Consider the following 15774-nt stretch of genomic DNA (forward strand, 5'->3'; position numbering starts at 1 on the left):
AAAAGCAGCAAGCAGCACATGCATTCAAAGTAAAAGTAGGCTACATAAAGTAAAGAATGGCTCACTTTGGATATAGTTGGATTATAATTAGCGAGGCATTAATGTACTTAAACGTTGCAGCTGGTAAAAGTGGAGCAAAGAACTGAATATGTGAAAATCTATAGGTTGATTTTATGTGATTTGTTATGTTTTGTATTAATCATCTGAATCTGCAAAGTAACTTATAATTAAAGCTGTAAAATAAATGCAGTGGAGTTAAAAGTACAGTATTTCCCTTCCAAATGTAATTTAGACTGTCCTGCAACAATAGGTATATCCATACATACAGTGGAAGATTTGGTGCTTTGTATTTCTCTGTCCAGCAGAGGGAACCAGATGCACAAATAGCCAATTGTAAACTTGACTGCATGAAATGGAGAGGGGATAAATATTATATTCCAGTAGTGGGAAGTGTGTATGTTTGTACTGTGTATGTTTTCTATACTTCCTTACTTTACTACAGTCACTACCAGAGCCACTTCTTTGCTGTTTAGTTTACAGTGATTTAATGACAAATGCACATGGATCAAATCACACATATCTTGCAAACACAAAACCCAGTATTGGGGTGACCACATTAGGCTTTATTTGGACTTCATGTTTACAGATTTGGTTCTTTTATGCATGTCTGTCAATACACGACGGTATCTGTGCATTCATGTGGGCGTGCGTGTGATTCCTGTGTGGTTGAATGTGGGGCACTTATTTGTGATTTTGCTTCCTTGGAGATGACATCTCTGCATGCTTTTATTCCCCTGAATGAACTACAGTAATTACAGCATAACATGATGTAAAAAAAAAAAAAAAAGCTTTCAGAACCAGTTGGATGGCTTTGTCCTCTTTTTCTATTTTAGCACCTTTAATGTAAATAATGTGATTTTTTTTTTAAGAGAGTGTGTGAGAGAGAGAGAGAGACAGAGAGAGAGAGAAATTCTTTTCTGAAAACTGAAACTCAATACAAAATAAAAACAACATAAAGCATACAATTTGTTTCGTACACATTCAATAATCACACACGTCATTCTGGGATTCTTATGAGTGTCTTTGGCTGAAAGTGCTGACCATGGATTTAGAACAAATAGAACAACCACATTTCAAATGACGTTACAAGCCTAGGCTTTTGTGTGTGCTGCTGCTACGTGTATTGTTTTGGCTTTTGCAATTTAGTCTTCAGCAATAAAAAAACAGTATATGTAGCCATGTCAGTGCCTTACATCGATCATTCATCATTATGACTGATGTGTTTACGTTTACACTGAAGGAAGGTTCTTCTTTCATTCTATGGATTCTAATTCTATGGCGTAGAGCGTTACAGTTCCTCACTAGCATATCCAGCGGATGAAGCGCTCAAAGAATGAAGGTTTGTTCAGCATGTTGTAGTCAGCTCCTCTAAAGATGGCCGACATGTCCTCTAGTGACACCTTCTGCAGCACCTCTGCATCTGTGTCGGTTCCCATGGCGATCACCGTGGGAACGCCTTCCGCTCTCCTCATGGCAGTTATGCCCTCATCCAGCTGCCCGCTGGCTGTGATACCATCAGTGATGAACACGAAGGCCACCTCAGCGTTGCGACGGGCCTGGCGTTTATTCTACAAACACAACATACAATGTTAAATGAATAGTTCAACATTTTAGGAAATTAGCTTATTGTCTTTCAGTAGTCGAGGTGAGAGGTTGATTATGGCTCTTAAATCTACACGTTAATATGGAGCTTAAGACAGGAGGACGTTAGCTTAGCATAAAGACGGAAACAGGGAAAAACTGCTAACCATAAATCTTCATGTGATTTCTCTTTGTGTAAAGCTGAAACAAATTCAGTGTGGTAAAGGTTTTGTTGGTCGTATTTTTGAACTTTGGAGAGAATCAGCTGTTTTCCCCTCCAATCTTTATGCTAAACTGAACTAATCACCTCCAGGCTCCGGCTCTGTACTTAAGGGAAAAGTTTTACACTTTTAGAAATACACTTACTCACTTTGTTGCTGAGATTTAGAGAGAAGACTGATACCGCTTGCATATATGTATGTTAAATATGACGCTACAGCCGACAGGCTATTAGCTTAGCTTAGCATAAAGACTGAAAACAGAAAAACTTCTTTCTTGGCTCGTAGCAGTCCCTGTTTCCCACATGTAATTCACCAGAAAACCTCAACTCATAATTTTTTAATATAAGTTTTTACATTTAAAACAAACAAGATTTGTTTTAATTTGTGAGTTTTAGAGTAACTGGTAGGTGGGTTTGTCACTTTTGAACAGAGGGAAGCTAGCTGTTTCCCCCATGCTCCCGGTATTGAAGCTAAACTAATTGGCAACTGATTGTAGTGTGTGTGTTTGTTATACCTTTATAAACACCACATTGTTGACAGCGTGGATGATGGCGCTGCCCAGAGCAGAAGAAGAGTCCATGTAGTTCACACGTGACAGTGAATCAGCGATCACTGTGAGATTGTATGTGAGCGGGAACTCCACCCTCTGTTCTGTAGGGCCGCCGTACTGGATCAGAGCCACGCGGGCATTCCTCTCGTCCTGGTCGTCGCTGGCCAGGGTGAGGCGGCGAGCCACATTCTCGATGAACTCTTTGGCCCTGCGGTGGTTCTCCAGTCCCATCCTCTCAGATCCATCCAACATGAACACCAAATCCACTGGCCGCTGAACACAGGTAGCCACGGCAGGCTCTGGAACAGACACACATACATAAGGTTTTACATCAAACATGGTGTCTGATGAGCTCCAGCTGGAACACAGATGCTCAGTGATCAAAGCCAGCAAAAGAATTGATGTAACATGCTATACTTCCATACATGCTAGTTGCAGTCCAGCTTGTCTGATTTATTGTAAAAACCTCTCAGATTTCCAAGTGGCCTCTTCAAGAAAGCACTTTTAGTTTGCTCTACCATTTTATTATCTTGCAACAACATTAGAAAAACAAGAATACATTCCATCTTATACAAAACAACATAGTTCACATCGGCAAGTTGCAGTCACGGAGCTAACATGATACCATAACATCTGGTTAAAGCCGCTCTGTGGTCATTTTCCTCTAGTCATCCTACTTTACAAGCCAAGCCACATGCAAGAAAAACAAAAGAAAAAAAAGAAAAGAAAAAAAAACATGCACCAATCAAGGGCACAACATACAATAGTTCCTTCATTGTCAGTGCCAAGTCAATTAACCAATCATCCAGATTCACCAACTTCTGACTCATGCACTGTATATTGTGATATGTATAACACCAGATATTTTCCACATGTAATGGCTTTTCCATCGACATGAGTCATTCACAGACAAAAGTAACGGCCGTAACCATGGATATGTGCAAAACAGCAAAAAAAAAAAATAAAAAAGAAAAGTCATCAGAGTGATTCAGCGAGCTCATGATTCACAGTGGAAATGAGGCTTCATGAAAGAGCCACTGTACACTATACAGGAGCACCATGAATGGCTCTACACAGGAATCTGCCTCCAACAAATGGATGACATCCGTTTTCCATGTGAATGGAAAATGTTCCTCCACTAAGGTGGAAGAAATGATATGTATCATATTACTAACAGACATACTTTTCTGAGAGACAGCGCCACTTATTTATGTTAAATCAAAAATACTCTATGAGGTGAGGGAACATCATGAATCCACATTTTGACTTTTGGCCCATCATATACAGTAACCATACATAAGGCTGCTGCTATGAGTTCTGACAGGGCCAGCTTCATATCATGCATCAGCCCAGGTGTTTATTGCACCCAAAGAGTTAAAATAAATGCCCACAGTCTTAATAAAATCTATTCTATGTCCAGCAGAAAGCTTATTAGTCATTGGCAGCCATATTGGCGAGGTAGCATGGTTAGCATATTAGCATTAGCAGAGTCCTATGGCTTTCTCTGGGTCTCCCATAATGTCTCCATAGACATATTTGAAGGAGTCGATGAACAGCTGGGTCCACTGCTGTCTGTCCGCTCCCTGGGCGAGTTTGGCTCTCTGGGCTGTGTACGCCATGGTTGCCACGCCAACCCCGTACTGCTGCTCGCTCAGGCCGTTCAGCAGGTTGGCCACACCCTCCAAAGAGGTGGGGACCAGTGTGGGGTTGCCCTCTTCGGCCAGTGGCTTCCAGGGGAGAGGGGCTTGCCCCACAGTGATGCCCCCTCCTGCAACAAGTGGGCGGAATAACATTGTGGGCGGGGTCCCACAGACACGACGCATCAATACAGCCAACTAAGACGCCGGACGTACGACGAGTTGCACAAAAAGGCAAGTTTGGTCTTGTCTGTTGGTTGTATTGCCACATAAATCAATTGTTCCATAGCAAAAGAGGAGTAGCTATACAACAGACATATTGACCTCAGCTGAAGCCACAGTGCATCTAATGCAATAGATTAAAGGCGTCAGTATGCTTCAAACATATGGACACATATAAATGAAAAATATTTTTACCTGCCACCATAAAGAGGGATGAGACACGATGAATCGTACAAAAGAGGATAACAGCGCACACTGAGACAGTCTTTCCTCATTCATCGTGTTACACTTGGTTGTGCACCAGAAAAAGTGATGGAAGAAGATGCGTGAAGAATGTAAAAACAGAGCTTGAGAGAGACAACCTGCAAACTTTCTCACCTCCAAATGCCACGTGAAGTGAGTTTGACGCCGATTGACAATCCAACAAGCACCTTGTTTAAAAGATACTGACGCCTTAATAATACTGGTTATCCAGGCCTAAATGTTGATAGAACGTGTATAAACTTTGAAGAGGACACAAAGCAAAGCCAAAGCTTATTTGACGCATTATGTTTCAAAATCTTACCTGATTTACACGGGAGATCGGGGCATACGATGTCAGGATCTGAAACCAAAGACAGTCAGAGGATCTGCTCAAAAACTGAAACAACTTCTCACAGCCAATCTGACCAAAATGTGTGTTTCTGTAAAGCGTGTACCTGGGCAGAGCACAGTCTCAATCCTGTCAATGAACTCGTCGGCCACGAGGTCTGCAAAGCGCTTCATGCCCAGCACTTTCTTGTCCTTCTGGCAGGTGATGCTCTTCAGACTCTCGTTCTCCTCAGGTTGGTCGAACATGTCTCCGACACCGATGGCGCTCACATCAACAGTGGGGTCACTGGTCACCGGCAGTACACAGAAATACAAAGTAAAACTTTTATCTTCTCCACAAATGCTAATTGTTAAATCCCAAAATGTGAAGCCCCAGTGTCAGGCACCTGCAGAGGTAGCCGAGCAGTGAGTCGTCATCTCTAGGGTCGTAGCGTCCGTCAGTGATGACAACTACAGTGACATTGGCCCTGGCTCTGCGGCTGTTCCTGATCAGGGTGTCGTAGGCGAACTTCAGAGCAGAGGGAGTCCACGTTCCTCCAGCGATCCACTCCAAACGCTTCACTGCATTCTGAATAGTGGGTAAGGCCGCATGTGAGTGATGTGTATGTGCAGTACTTGGGATCCATTCATTTGTTTTCCATAAGGACTCTATTAAGCATATTAGTCACTGCCATCCATAAAGGTACTAATGCATGGTTAGCATATTAACTTCAGCAGACTTCCAGCTACACGGATTGCATAAATGCTCTTCCGAGTAGACTTTCCAGTTTTCAACCGCCCTGTGTTATGAGTCAGGTCAATAAATATGAGGACATCTGCTCAAAATACATAGTTGGCAGAAAAAGGTTAAATGAATGCACTAGATATTAGTTCAAATAGATATTTGACCTACCTTTTACAAACACACATGTGGTACCTAACTTAAGGGATAAGTGTGTTGTTATTCTGACTTTTTCTTAATGTCAACAATTCCTGTGAAAAGAAAGTTTCCAATGTGTTTGTGCGTCTCTTAATACTTATATACACAACAACACCTGCCCTGTCTGTTGCACTCAGCCACAAGCCTGTCGGCTCCTACTGAAGACATACATCTTTAAAAGAAGGTTATAATTAATTAGTTTATAATTTTCAAAAAAGACAAAGTAGTTACCTCAAATATTTTGGAAGCGTAGTTTTAACGTCCTAAAGCGTGTTTACAGCAGCAGCACAGTGTATGTAGGGATTGACTCTAAATAAACTACAGTTCCCATGTTCATTGAAAAGAAGTAAGACGATCTACCATTTGCGCATCCCAGATTATATGTTTTCGGTAATGTCAGAAATATATGTAGCGAGACATGTACACATATGTAACTGTGATGACTTCCATCTGCCTCGTGTGTGCAGACAGCAGCAGATGTGATCTGATCGGACTTGATTAATTACGAAACATCTGGACTAAAGAGGCAAAAGGACAGACTGTGATACGACCTAAAAATAAGCTTCAAAGTGGTTTTTCGTTTTGTTTGTGTCTGCCTGTGTGTGAGACCTTGAACGCAGACATTGAGTCGATCTTGGGGTCATCGAGCCGGATGGCCTGGAACGTCCCATTGTGACTGTACTGAACAACTCCGACTCTTGTGCCTGGGAACACAAGCAACCGTGTTTATACGTATTTAAGCTGGCAGCCATTTTGAAATATCACACTCTAATTCTCCTTCTCAGTTGCATGTTCACCTGTGGCTGATTGGGGGTCTTTGGCAAGGGATCCCAGTCTGTTGATGGTGTTGATGACAAAGTTCTTCTCCAGGGTGAAGTTGGTGAGACCCACTGACTCTGAGCTGTCAATCACAAACACAATGTCCAGGGCTCCGCAGCGTTTCTCGCAGTCTGCAGACAAAAACACAGACTGTAATGATCCGACAGCCTATCAGAGCGTTCGGATCACGGATGGCAAAGCGATCCTTGCTGAACTCACCACAGCAGCCGCACGTCTCCCTGATGTAGTTCATGACGTCACATTCCTGCAGGAAAACACAAAACACATCATTATATCCATTGCATCCTCTGACTGTTTCTGTTGACGTGCCAGTGATGGAACAGAGGTTCGAGGAGATGTTCTTACAGTGAGGCCGGGATCTCCCTCAGGGCCGGGATCTCCCTGTAGAGGACGAGAACACACACAATCACATCTCTGTCTCTCGGTTTCTGTCTGGTTTGGGATTGCTAACAGATAATGCTCATGAGTATACAGGTAAACATATGACCACGTAGGCTTAAACTGGCTTTTCCTGGTTGGATGCAATTGGATTTTTGACAGTAGAGTGGAAAGGAAAAGTGGACGTATATTTTGTGTACTTACATCAGATCCAATATCTCCTCTCGGTCCTCTTGGGCCAGGTTCACCCTTAAATCCTGGATCACCCTTTAGTAAGCAAAGAAATCATAAAGCTGTAACTATACTCACAAACTTCCTTCAAGTGATAGCATACATCAAACTACAAGGACTTATTTACTTTGTCTCCTAAAGGACCTTTAACCCCAGGCTCGCCTTTTTGACCACAGTCTCCCCTGCTGCCACGAGGTCCAGGATTACCCTTCTCTCCTCTGTCACCCTGCAGAAGAGTGGAGGAAAGTTTTGTCAACCAAGTGTGTCACGGCAGCTAACAAATGTAAGGAGACGAAGTGCATGTATACGTTACCGATGGTCCTCTTGGTCCAGGATAGCTAAAGCCCGGTCTTCCGGGGTCTCCCTAAATAGAGACGAAATGAGCAGTCAAGACAAAGACCTAAAGCCACAAAGCTGAACACAGTGCAGGGAAGATGCTACCGCACACACACACACAGATACTCACCTTGGGTCCAGCCTGTCCGGGGTCACCTCTCGGCCCAACATCACCACTGTCACCTCTGGTACCCTACATTACAAACAGTGTTAAAGCAAGCTAGCTGAGGCCCTTGTTGATACGACGCCCAAATGTTACTTCCAACCTACATTTTTCCCAGCCTCTCCTGATAACCCTGGTGGTCCTCTGGGGCCGGGCAGACCATTGTCTCCCTGTTCAGAGGAGAGAGTTTTGACAACAAGAGTGAACGGGAAACTCAAGAGTGCGTGATGTCCATATGAATATATACAGATTATAGATATAATAATACAGTCATTCTTACCTTTGTACCTTTGTTTCCTGATTCACCCGGAAGTCCTCTCAAGCCTTCTGGCCCCATTTCACCCTGAAATACAAGGTACCATCAGCAATGAGCCCTCTAGTGGTGGAATAACATGTCTCAGTGAAACACGCAGGAATAAGGAATAATTTGAGCCACTGCAAAAAAAATGTTTCAAACAATGTTTCACACTTGTGCGATTGTGTAAATGGACTCATACCTTATCTCCTTTAATTCCATCAGGCCCTTGACCACCCTTTGCCCCATAATCCCCTCTTCTCCCCTAGAACAGAACAATGATTAGAAAACCATCAGGCAACACAAAGACAGTGACAGACAGAAGAAGGGGTCATGGGTGAATCTGAGGTTCTTACCAGCTCGCCTCTGGTTCCTGGAAGTCCAGGAGTTCCCTAAGAAACACAACGTACAGGTGAACCACTTGATGCGTGTGAGTGAGTATGTGTTTGAATGTATTTCTGTCTGTGGCGATGGACTGAGTCTTACTGAGTTTCCTTTCCCTCCAGGGAAGCCAGGTGATCCAGGACTCCCCCTCTCTCCCTGCAGAAGAAATACCAGACGTTAGCCTTTCACCGCCAACATTACGACTGTTTAACGTGACCTCTGGCCTTCTTCTCTCTCTCAGGGAAGGGACCGATTTACCTTTGGTCCAGGCTCTCCAGACGGGCCAGTGAGACCGGGTTTACCAGGGCGTCCGGGATCTCCCTGAAGACAGGACACAAACACGGACAATTTAACCAAAATCCTGATGGATGAAGGTTTGTGTTTGACGAGGACACACAAGACCATTTACCTTCTCTCCATCAGTTCCAGGAGGACCACGTTCACCGACGTCTCCGGGGTGACCATTGGGACCCTGCAAACCATCAAACACACACCATAAAGAAGCCGTAACACAACACAATACAGGTGTACCAATAATCTTAGACGGTGTTAAATGTCATACTTTGTCGCCTGGGTCTCCTTTGCAGCCAGGAGCGCCGATCCTGCCAATTTTACCCTATAATGTAAGAATACACAAAAAAAAATTAAGATTTCAGAATTAGATTACGACATTTTTGTAGTTGGGTTGTTGTTCCCTAAACTGTACAACAAAAACTGCTCCTCAAAGTTCAGTCTTTCACAGTTCCTACCTTCTGCCCATCGGTCCCGTCGCGTCCTGCTAAGCCACCAGCACCCTAACAACAAAGAAACGAGACAGTTAGAGGAGAAAGACCAATCACATTCCAGGATGAGGGATAATTGACTGATTGGGTTCGATAGTTAATTAGAAATAGAAAAAAAAAACCTACCTTCTTCCCCTGAGTTCCAATATCTCCCTGTGGGCAGACAGAAGATCAACAGTCACTTCATGCACATATAGAGATTCATATGTCATCACCATATGACACTTTATTAACATTCACATAAAAACCCAGTGATTGATTCTTTGTTTCTTAACACAGTTGATGATGTTGATCCAAATAAATGCAAACTGATGCCTCACCTTGTCGCCTTTAAGACCTGGTTCTCCCTATAGAGAGGAAAAAAGGGAAAGAAAAATCATTTATCACGATATAATCACAAACAAAATTAATAATTTTGTGTGCTGCAGTGAACGGTGAATAGGTTGAGGTATGGCGCCATACTTTGATACCGGGCTGACCGATGGGACCTTCAATACCGGGGTCTCCTGGGCGACCTCTTTCTCCTTTCGGACCTGGATCACCGCTGTCACCTTTAGCTCCCTGCAGTCAATGAGTTAAAAGGAGAAAATGTCTGTGAGGATGAAAGGGACTGGTGTATAAATACTGTAGGTGTGTGTGTGTGTGTGTGTGTGTGTGTGTGTGTGTGTGTGTGTGTGTGTGAAACTCACTTTTTGTCCTCGGTGGCCTTTTGGACCAGGGGGTCCGGTTGTCTCCAGACAGGTCACTTTGAAGCACTGTGTTGTATAAGAGATGGAGAGAAACAGTCAGTGATGAAACAATCTGAAACTGAAATTTTTACATTTCTGATTATTTGTACCATCAGCTGTCTTACCTCCGTGTACGCTAAATGTTGCTGTGAAGACAAAAGAGACAAGGTGTGAACATAAGAGGCACTGATCATTCCTCATATTTCTCTGTGTGCATGTGTGTGTGTGTGTGTGTGTGTTACCATTGTACTAATGATGCGATCAATGGTCGGTGTGTGTATAGTGGTTTTGCCCTGGCTCAGATCCACAGCCATGAAGTCCCTCCTGTAGACCGATGCTGGAGAGTTGGCGATCTCCCTCAGACCTGTCTCTTCAGTGTTCCTCGATGCTGCGACGACAAATAACCGGATGCCCTCATCGCGAGCCTTCTCCGCTGCCACCTTGATGCCTCCACACGGGTTCCCAGTCACATGGCCGTCGGTGATGACCACAGAAAATCGGAGGGGTGAAGGTTTTTGGATTGAACGCAGCATTTCGTGGGTCATGTTGTTAAGGGCGCAGTCGGTGTAGGTGCCTTTACCCAAATACTTTATTTTGCGGACATTCTGGAAACAGTGACAAGTGTGAGTTATCATTAAGACTGGATTACCAACCGGCGATTTTATTATCTGGGAAATATACAACTAATTCGTTTTCTGGATGAGGAGTTAGATGAGAAGTCTTCTGCCATTCTCATGTCTGTCCATGAAATACATGAGTTAGTTTAGCTTGGCATGGTTTAGCAAGACTGGAGACAGCTAGCCTGGCTGTGTTTAAAAGAAACAGTATCCGCCAACCAGCGCCTCTAAAGCTCACTAATATTTCATCTGTACACAAATCTCAAGTGTGAAAACAACAATTTTTTATAGGGGGCTATGTAATGGACTATTTTTTGGGAGGGAGCAGTTGCTAGGTAAGCAACATGTGAAGTTGTTATCAGTGCTCCCAGCCAAAATCTGGCACAAAATCCCCCGTAAATCACAGAGTCATCACTTTAACACTTTTGTTTTTGTACAGATTAAAAAAAAGAGACATAGCCTGTTAGCTGTGTCTCCCTGTCTCCAGTCTTTGTGCTAGGTCCAGTTAACCGGCTGCTGGCTGTAGCCTAGTTCTTAATGACAGTGGTACTGATCTTCTCATTTAACTTTCCCACACAAAAGAGGATCATTACCAAAATGTTCAAAAATCTAATTCTAATGCATCAATGAATATGATCAGGGGTATTTTTTTAACAATGACATGGGCAAAACACTTTGCTTGAGGCTAAGTGTTTGGTCACTTTGTCTCTATCTGACGACGCAGTGAAGCAGAAAACGCCAAAGGAGACAAAGGTCTCTCAATGGAACCAACTCAGGAACCTGCGGACACATAGTGCACATTAAACTACCGGGCCACATGGACTAATGTGCATCTGGCAGCTACCAGCCATTTCTTCTCTGCAGTACACACTGTACGAAAAGCTTATTTATTTCTTTCACTAGTTGAAATTTGTTTAGTTGTTGGAACCCACAGCTGATTTTTGCCTCAGGGTCCCCCAAAGCAGTTTTGCCCACCCCTGGTTGTCACTGTTGTTAATAGTTATTTGGTACAAAAAAAGAGCAAAAAACAAAAAAAAACCTTATTCTCAATAGTGCAGCCATGTTGAGCAAGGGTAACAACTGTCAACATATTATTTTTTCACAATATCAAACTCCTGCTGAGGATGGTCAGAAATACCCATCCTCATTCCCTCCATTCAGAGCCGCCAGACACATTATGTCGTCTCATGCAGCATTAATCACATTTTCCAGTTTCTAATTCAGCACTTAATCACTTGGTTAGGCATGAAACAAATGAGGACTGAACAAATTTAATCTTTAACTTGATGATACATGTGATATGTGTGTGTGTGTGTGTTTCACTCACAATGATGAAATCGTCCTTGGGTACGATCTGACTGAACACATTTTGTGTTTGGGAGTAGTGCAGTCCCCCGATTTTCCACTTGATCTGCACAGCACCTCTGTACTGAACATCTTCCAGACGCTTTGCGAACTCCTCAGTGAATTTCTACAGCAACAAGACACAACATGTTATACAGTGCGGCACATGCAGCTGATTTGGTCAGCTGTCATTTAGAAATGATGTCACTGTAAAACGGGGCTATTTCGGGTTGAGGTTTAAATAAAAAATTGCGGATAAACCGGGAACCTTGGTGCTGTCCACTAGCGATCCAGGGGGCGGCTCCTGCAGGGCGATGCTCTCAGATGTGTCAATGGTGAAGTAGATGTCTATGGGACATTCATTGTTCGCTGGAGGGAACAGACACACACACACACAAAAACACATATAAAAACTCCATGGAAAATGTATTTAAATCAGTAGGACGAAATGTTCCCTGTTAAGTCACTGAAGTCTTGTTAACACATTAGATGACACGTTACTGTGGCTGTGAAGCAACTACAGTTCAGTTTGATGGCACTCACTGGCGCACTCTGTTTGCTGGCCGTGAGTCAGGGCTCCAAAAAGAAGACAGGCGGCGATGACCTCTAACCCCAGCATCTTCCTGCTCTCCTGTCTGACACACAAAGGATCAAGACACATGTTTGAGCCAACAACCTGTTTCTGTTTCGCTCAAAATTTATTTGACAAAAGTAATAAAAAATACCAACGAAAAAGAAAATGTAAAGGAAAGACAGTCAAGAATCAAGAAAAAAGGGAAAGACATTCATGTTAAAAATTTTTAAAGCCTGAACAAAGAAAACGTGTTTTAAAATCACCAAAACTGTAACAGCCTCTTACAATAAACTCTGATGTGAAGAATCGTTTCTCCTGCGATATAATTATTGGTGTGTAGCATTAGCCGATTGCTAAACTCATTCTGCACCTGGTATCAGTTAAGGGGAATCCTAAGAACACGTGTCTACTGACTGTTACCATGGGAACAAAATGAATGCCACAGTGAGGTAATAGGTTCGAAGCCATCACATGAGTCCAAGAGAAACACAGCTCTTTAACACGCTGCCAAGCCACAGCCGCGGACGACCTGTGGATGTTCAGTCACATCCACGACACGGTTAATCTTATCATGATAAAGCACCTCATCCTTTCAAGCCATGAAATATGATACACATATTACCTCAGGTGACCACATAAAATAGACTGGAGTCTGGTTGTATTTGGCAGCTGAGACTAGGCTGCTGTTTTAATGTAGTTAGCCTCGTGTTTCGGATATAAACCACAGGATGTCACAAGACCAGAGTCTGCTGCTCTCCAGAGGATATCCCTTCTCTCACAGTAAGTAAGGTTCACAGGCTGTCATGGCTGGATTAATCCATAAGAGTGTCCTGGTGCACCGACCCATGTTTCTCATTTGGTTTAACACAAACTTATATAGGGAAATGCTCCAAGTAAATTCTGACCAGTCAGGTAATCGTGCATGATTGATCCCTTGGACCATTTATCATGTGACTTGTGCATATTCCAAGATGAATTAGCTATGAATAAATTCACCACAAAGCAAGTGACACACATTGAATACGGGGCCTGCGGCCGTCTGAGGGTGTGGGGCTCTTCTAAAGGCCTCCGGAGGGCAGCTGACTGACCTCACATCCAGATGACACCCTGTCTGACACTACAAGAAACATGTCACCAAAACCTTTTGGTCTGGTCTCTATGCATAACTCTATGCATCTATTCCCGAGATCTACACACAGCAAGCGGCCCTCGATGGACCATATGCCAACTGATGCTCATTACAGCAAACTGCGCTCTTTGCTGTGGCTCCCTCTAGCGGACAGACATCTGCGGAGGAGTCGCTCCTGCAGATGTTCCCACTCTTTTCCCACTGTCCAGGCAAGGAGACTGAGAAGAATCCGCTGAGCTTTATATCACTGCACCAAACATCATGCAAAAGTATTTAGAGATAGAAGCGCTACTGACAGCGTCCACGTCGTCCTTAGGTTTTTCTCATAAGCAAGTAGTTTGTGGATTTCCAAGGATTTGCGCATCCAAAATTTGTTGGCGCAGCAGTTTGATTCGGCTGCGAAAACACCATCATTTCAGCGAATGAGAGTTTTACGACACGCAAAGAGACGCAGAGACAGAGGGACAGACAGGCAAAGATATAACAGGAGAAGGGGAGAGGACAGAATATGGCACATCGTTGTGCGTAAAAGTGCTACATACCTCAACTCTTACTGTAACTTTAAATCTTCGTGGGCAGCTGATCCTCTGTTGATTATATCATCTCAGCAGGCAGGAAAACCGAGAAAGAACGGGGTTGCGGAAAGAGAAAATGGGGTATAAAGTCTTGGATGCTCGTTTCCTTCACGAAGAGCCGTCCGTTCGCTCTCCTGTCCCGGTCCAGCCCCAGCAACAAGTTCTGACCCCTCCTCCTGTATGCGCACGGCTGTCCGCTTGGAGGCGCCGTGGCTCCGCAGCAACCCGTGTGTGCGCGTGCGCGTGTATCCACGGCAGATTGTGCCAGCACTACTGCCATACACCAGTGGAAGATGATGCCAAAGCACAGCTGGGGTTTTGAGCTGATCCCCCCTCGAAGACGCTTTAAACTCCACCAATGTCCGTTTAGCATCAGGAGATATCGCAGTTGTATGGCTGTGGCCCTCAGCGGAACACATGGCGCAACCCCGGGGACACACTGAGCTTTCATGTCCCTGAGATAGGGCATTTAAGAGGTTTTACAGTTATTCTCACACATGTGGCGAGTTGGAGTGAAATAGAACAGGATAAAGAGCAGACTTAACCCCCCTTAATACACATACACACACACACACACACACACACACACACACACACACACACACACAAAAGGCCCTGGCTTTTGTCTGGTAGTCTGGTTGCAATTAGTAGGCCTAGTGAGAGGAGTTTATACTCGGTGTAAACACTGACAGACTGTCCATCAGTCTGCTCACCATGTTTATATGCATGTAGGTGCTTCAGCTGCCTGTTTGCCTGTTTGTACGTCTTAAAGTCTTTGTGGACGTAGTGGGAGGTCTCCGATGTACAGGACTTACCATGTATGTGCACATCTGCACTTGTATTTACACTGTGAATGAAAAGCATATTTTACTTCATGTCATTGTTGGTGATGGTGGGCCGGCTGCAGCACCACAGGTTGAACATATCAGAGTCCAATTTGCTTGGATTTTCTGATGTGACCTGCAGAGCTGCTGGTGCATTAAGCAGTAACACTGCCACTAATGTGTTGTCCATGCAGCCCAGAGCACAGGAGGCCATGTCAGGAGCAGGCTTTTCATCCAAGTCCACATCTGTTACATGATACGCTATCAGACTGAAGAGCTCATTTGTGTTAAATCATTATGAAAGATGATGTGAATCACTGGAGGTCTATTTGGAAGTCATATCTTTAAAAAAAAAAAGAAAAGGTGCATTTGGATGAAAGATTCCCACTTATTTTAGGAGCCTGGATCTGACCTCTACAGTCAACAGTCTTTGTTTTGACATTTACTGACATTTAATGGATTTGTTTTAAAAATTTCACTCCCCCTGCTTTTCAATTTAACTTTACCTGACATTGTAGTGGGTTACAAGCAGTCTAGAGGTGGTTGGAGGAGAGACAGCAGTCAGCATTTTGCCAAGGGAACCAAGTAGGAGAGGGGATAAGATAGACAACAGGAGGAAGAGGCGGCGGCCAGCTGCTGACCAGAGTTAGCACTATGAAGCTCTTCTCGCTGTCTTGGCCAGGGAAGCGTTTTTCCTTAAAAAGAGAAGAAGAGAGGAGTGGAGCAAGATGTCTGTGTGTGTGTGTGTGTGTGTGTGTGTGTGTGTGCATGTGATGGAGAGATGTGGAGGTGG

At 43.9% G+C, this 15774-nt stretch overlaps 1 protein-coding gene across 2 annotated transcripts; it reads right to left on the bottom strand.

Annotated features, from left to right (window-relative positions):
• Positions 1-602: 602 nt before the first annotated feature.
• Positions 603-14315, bottom strand: col6a2 (collagen, type VI, alpha 2). Of its 2 annotated transcripts, XM_056391722.1 has the most exons (32): positions 14125-14314; positions 12423-12514; positions 12148-12248; positions 11863-12006; positions 10161-10523; positions 10044-10064; positions 9880-9945; positions 9653-9751; positions 9511-9537; positions 9317-9343; positions 9158-9202; positions 8971-9024; positions 8818-8880; positions 8667-8729; positions 8511-8564; positions 8381-8416; positions 8227-8289; positions 8010-8072; positions 7837-7899; positions 7697-7759; positions 7544-7594; positions 7358-7456; positions 7204-7266; positions 6967-7002; positions 6820-6865; positions 6579-6731; positions 6391-6485; positions 5249-5430; positions 4970-5148; positions 4837-4875; positions 2377-2711; positions 603-1628 (listed from the first exon to the last, which is right to left on the bottom strand). In XM_056391722.1, the coding sequence occupies exons 2-32, from the start codon at positions 12496-12498 to the stop codon at positions 1362-1364; spliced, it is 3036 nt and encodes a 1011-aa protein (XP_056247697.1). In that variant the 5' UTR covers positions 12499-12514; positions 14125-14314; the 3' UTR covers positions 603-1361. The 2 variants fall into 2 exon arrangements, with proteins under 2 accessions (XP_056247697.1, XP_056247698.1); XM_056391723.1 differs by lacking the exons at positions 603-1628; positions 2377-2711 and adding an exon at positions 2915-4180 and having other exon boundaries at positions 14125-14315.
• Between the last annotated feature and the right edge of the window lie 1459 nt (positions 14316-15774).

This window comes from Seriola aureovittata, chromosome 12 (genome assembly GCF_021018895.1).
Source record: "Seriola aureovittata isolate HTS-2021-v1 ecotype China chromosome 12, ASM2101889v1, whole genome shotgun sequence".
In the NCBI taxonomy this organism is placed as follows: Eukaryota; Metazoa; Chordata; class Actinopteri; order Carangiformes; family Carangidae; genus Seriola; species Seriola aureovittata.

Coding starts and splice junctions, on each gene's coding strand:
- col6a2 (XM_056391722.1), bottom strand. CDS start 12,498: ATGCTGGGGTTAGAGGTCATCGCCGCCTGTCTTCTTTTTGGAGCCCTG. Junction 7,900..8,009: donor CAGGAAACAAAGGTACAAAG/GTAAGAATGACT, acceptor TCCTCTGAACAG/GGAGACAATGGTCTGCCCGG. Junction 1,629..2,376: donor ACAATGTGGTGTTTATAAAG/GTATAACAAACA, acceptor TTGTGTTTGTAG/AATAAACGCCAGGCCCGTCG.